This window comes from Brienomyrus brachyistius, chromosome 19 (genome assembly GCF_023856365.1).
Source record: "Brienomyrus brachyistius isolate T26 chromosome 19, BBRACH_0.4, whole genome shotgun sequence".
Taxonomy (NCBI): domain Eukaryota; kingdom Metazoa; phylum Chordata; class Actinopteri; order Osteoglossiformes; family Mormyridae; genus Brienomyrus; species Brienomyrus brachyistius.
In genome coordinates, this window is record NC_064551.1 from 5691687 (window position 1) to 5695094 (window position 3408).

The window sequence follows — 3408 nt, forward strand, 5'->3', positions numbered from 1 at the left end:
ATAGTTTTCATACGATTTCTTTTTTCTGGCCATGCCACAAGCGTAGGCTATACAAGACAAATATGGTAGCATAAAGATTAATCTCGGCTAAATGGTGCACCATTAAACAAAGTTTATGACTTCATGAAATTATAAGGAGCCTGTATTATTATTATTATTATTATTATTATCATCATCATCATCATCCCAGTGACCACCAGATATTCTGCATTGTCCTTTCTTTGTTTAGCGCATCGCAATGGCTGTACTTTCCATCTAGATCAGGACATAACAGCTAGTTTATTGAACTTTTTTTCCCCAATAACTAATCTATTCTGTCATATGAGACATAATTATGTTTGGTCATACGCATATTACAGGGTTAGCACCAAAATAACCTGTTTGACATTTCATTTTGTGCATTATATTTCGCGTTACCTGTCGAGTCAATTCTGAATTGGTTGATTCTGTCTAATTTCGTTGTGAGTAAGACATGTTTTACTGTATGAAATCAGCTAATCATTTTCCATATTCCTTGACGGTGCCTGAAATAACATAAATGAATGACAACTATCACGTCTCTTGTTTTTATTCACGATGCACTTCAGATTCATTTAAATAATTATTTCAGTTCGTATTAAAGCTGCGCACTAACCATTTCTCAATGAGAGTTATTACCGTGTTACGCATCCACTACCTAAACATTTAAAAGTTACGTTAAAACGAGCAATTAACACTATATATATGCGAGAGCCTGGCAAAATGTTGAATATGTATTCCAGCGAAATACGCAGGTAGAATTCGGCGTGTTTCCTAGCAACACAAACCTGACGGGCGCGCGGTGAATAAAGCATGTCTTAATTTTCACTTCTGAAATTGCTACGAAGAGAAAACACCATTGCAGCGATTAACAATCAAGTAGCCCGGACTTCCCAAGCAGGTACCTTAATTATACATTATCATTCATATAGCTATATATATGACAGATACAGGTATAAATGCAACAGCGGGTTAAAAATGAATTTGTTCCTTAATGTTGCTGAACTTCTTGCGTATCTTATATTTACGAGATTAGTAATTGAATAGACAAATCTAAACAAATTAATTTGAAGCAAGATGCCTCCCTTGTATATGAAACCAAAACATTAATTTATACGAATGAAATATTACCATCTGATACATTTGTTCGGTAGAATATTTTTCCCATTTATGCTTAAGTTTTGTAATTTGCCGAAGACGATATGACATCATGAAAAACGCGACGTATATAGCGGTCACTGAATAAGCTAACTGCTACCATAAGCTAATATGATTTTGTTTTAATAATAACGTATTAATTTGAAAACTATATTTTTTCTATTAAGGCGCACCCCGTGGCATGGCCCTGCGCACATTTGATTCGACTGCCCTGGTGTTCAGGTTGCATGAGAGCGCCCCCCAGCTAGTTCGAGAGGTACTTCTGGAGCGCGGTTGGATGGAGTATAATGGGCAAGAGCAGGAAGAGGGGGACTGGAACCTGTACTGGCGGGCTTCGGCATTCCACAATGCAGACTTCACAAATGTTCTGCCCTGGCAGAGACTTAACCACCATCCAAAGACACTGGGAATCACACGCAAAGACCACTTAGCCAGAAATCTCAAGAGGATGAGGTGCACATTTGGCTCTGCACTTTACAATTTCAGCCCCACTGCCTATATCCTTCCAAATAATTATACAACGTTCTTGGCAGAGTACACAAAGAGCCGACTGAGAGATACTGGAAAATCTGGATACTGGATCTGTAAGCCTGTAGATCTGTCGAGGGGAAGAGGAATATTTATATTTGAGGACATAAAAGACTTAATGTATGATTCTCCAGTCATCGTGCAAAGGTATATTAGCAATCCACTGCTAATATCAGGGTACAAGTTTGACCTTCGGATATATGTCTGCGTGAAAAGCTTTCATCCTCTAACCATTTACATCCATCAGGAAGGCTTGGTGCGATTTGCGACGGAGAGGTATAATCTCTCCTCTTTGGACAACCCGTTCTCACATCTGACTAATACCAGCATAAACAAATTGGGCCCTTGCTACAGAACTGCAAAGGAAAGGGTGGGACAGGGGTGTAAGTGGACTATGAACAAGTTCCGCTGCTTTCTGCACAGCCAGGACATTGATGAGCGACTCCTCTGGCAAAGGATCAACACTATAGTTACACTCACCTTGCTCACGATAGCCCCGTCTGTTCCTTTTTCTCCTAACTGTGTTGAGCTTTTTGGATTTGACATTCTCATTGATGCCAACTTAAAACCTTGGCTTCTAGAAGTCAACTACAGTCCTGCATTGACCCTGGACTGTGCAGCAGATGTAACTGTAAAAAAGGATGTTCTCAATGACCTCATTGATCTGATGAACTACAAGAAGGTCGATGTCCTTAGACAAAAAGGTTACCAGCCGACCTACTGTCAGGGACATGTGTCTCCATCTTCTACCATCACACCCGTATTGTTACGTCCCAAGTCAAAATCTCTTCCAAGACAGCAGAGCAATAATCCATCCAGTCTACATTCAAACGTCTCCCTGCCATTTCTTCAGCAGAAACAAATCAATTCACCTGACAGCAGCAGAGGTGATTCTTCATGCTCCTCCGTTAATTTCGTGCTCATCTCGAAATCAAATGCAGTGGCTGCTCTTGGAAGTGAAGGAGGACATTTCCCTCTCTTAAAATTACCAGGATCTGTTACCCAGCCGGACTGTACTGACATAGAGGTCGTGATGGAAAACAAAAGAGTATTACCACCAGAAGCCAAGCAGAACTCAAGGCACTCATGCCGGTGTCTTTGTAAGCTACCTGCTATCTATGTTCAAAAGTACAGGCTTCCCATCTTCTCCTGGAGGGCAAAATTTCAAGAAAGCGGTAACCCCCCTTTCCGTGTTGGTGGTTTCATTCTGACTTTCCCTTTCAATGAGGTCACTCTAAAGGCTTCCAAGGACAATCTCAATGTGAAGATCGCAGTTCAAGAAGTTCACAAGCTACTAACTTGGTTGGCGTCACCCTGTAGTCACAAAATGAAGAGACAGGGGGAGGGTGTTCTGGACCGGGGGAGGAAATCAGACAGCTTCCCAGCACTGTTTTGGGGACCTAAGAACCTGCCTCTCCTCAGTGACCTGCTGCATCACAAAGTGATCAAAACACACAAGTAACATTTCTAGAAAACGACTTTTTATGGAATGATTAAGATAAGACTCTGGATTTATCTAGTAAACATTAAAAGATTTTCCATCCATCCATTCATTACCGTAACCGCTTTATCCCAACCGGGGTCACAGGGGGGGACTGCAGCCTGTCCAGGGAACAATTGGTGCAGGTGGGAACCAACCCAGGGTGGATGCCAATACAATGCAGGACCATTAAAAGAACTTCACAATTTTTATCCACACACTTG

At 41.2% G+C, this 3408-nt stretch overlaps 1 protein-coding gene across 1 annotated transcript; it reads left to right on the plus strand.

Moving 5' to 3' along the window:
- Positions 1-803: 803 nt before the first annotated feature.
- On the plus strand, positions 804-3166 carry ttll2 (tubulin tyrosine ligase-like family, member 2). The gene is made up of 2 exons (XM_048986326.1): positions 804-919; positions 1344-3166. Exon 2 carries the CDS (start codon positions 1358-1360, stop codon positions 3164-3166), a length of 1809 nt encoding a protein of 602 aa, XP_048842283.1. The 5' UTR covers positions 804-919; positions 1344-1357.
- Positions 3167-3408: the final 242 nt, after the last annotated feature.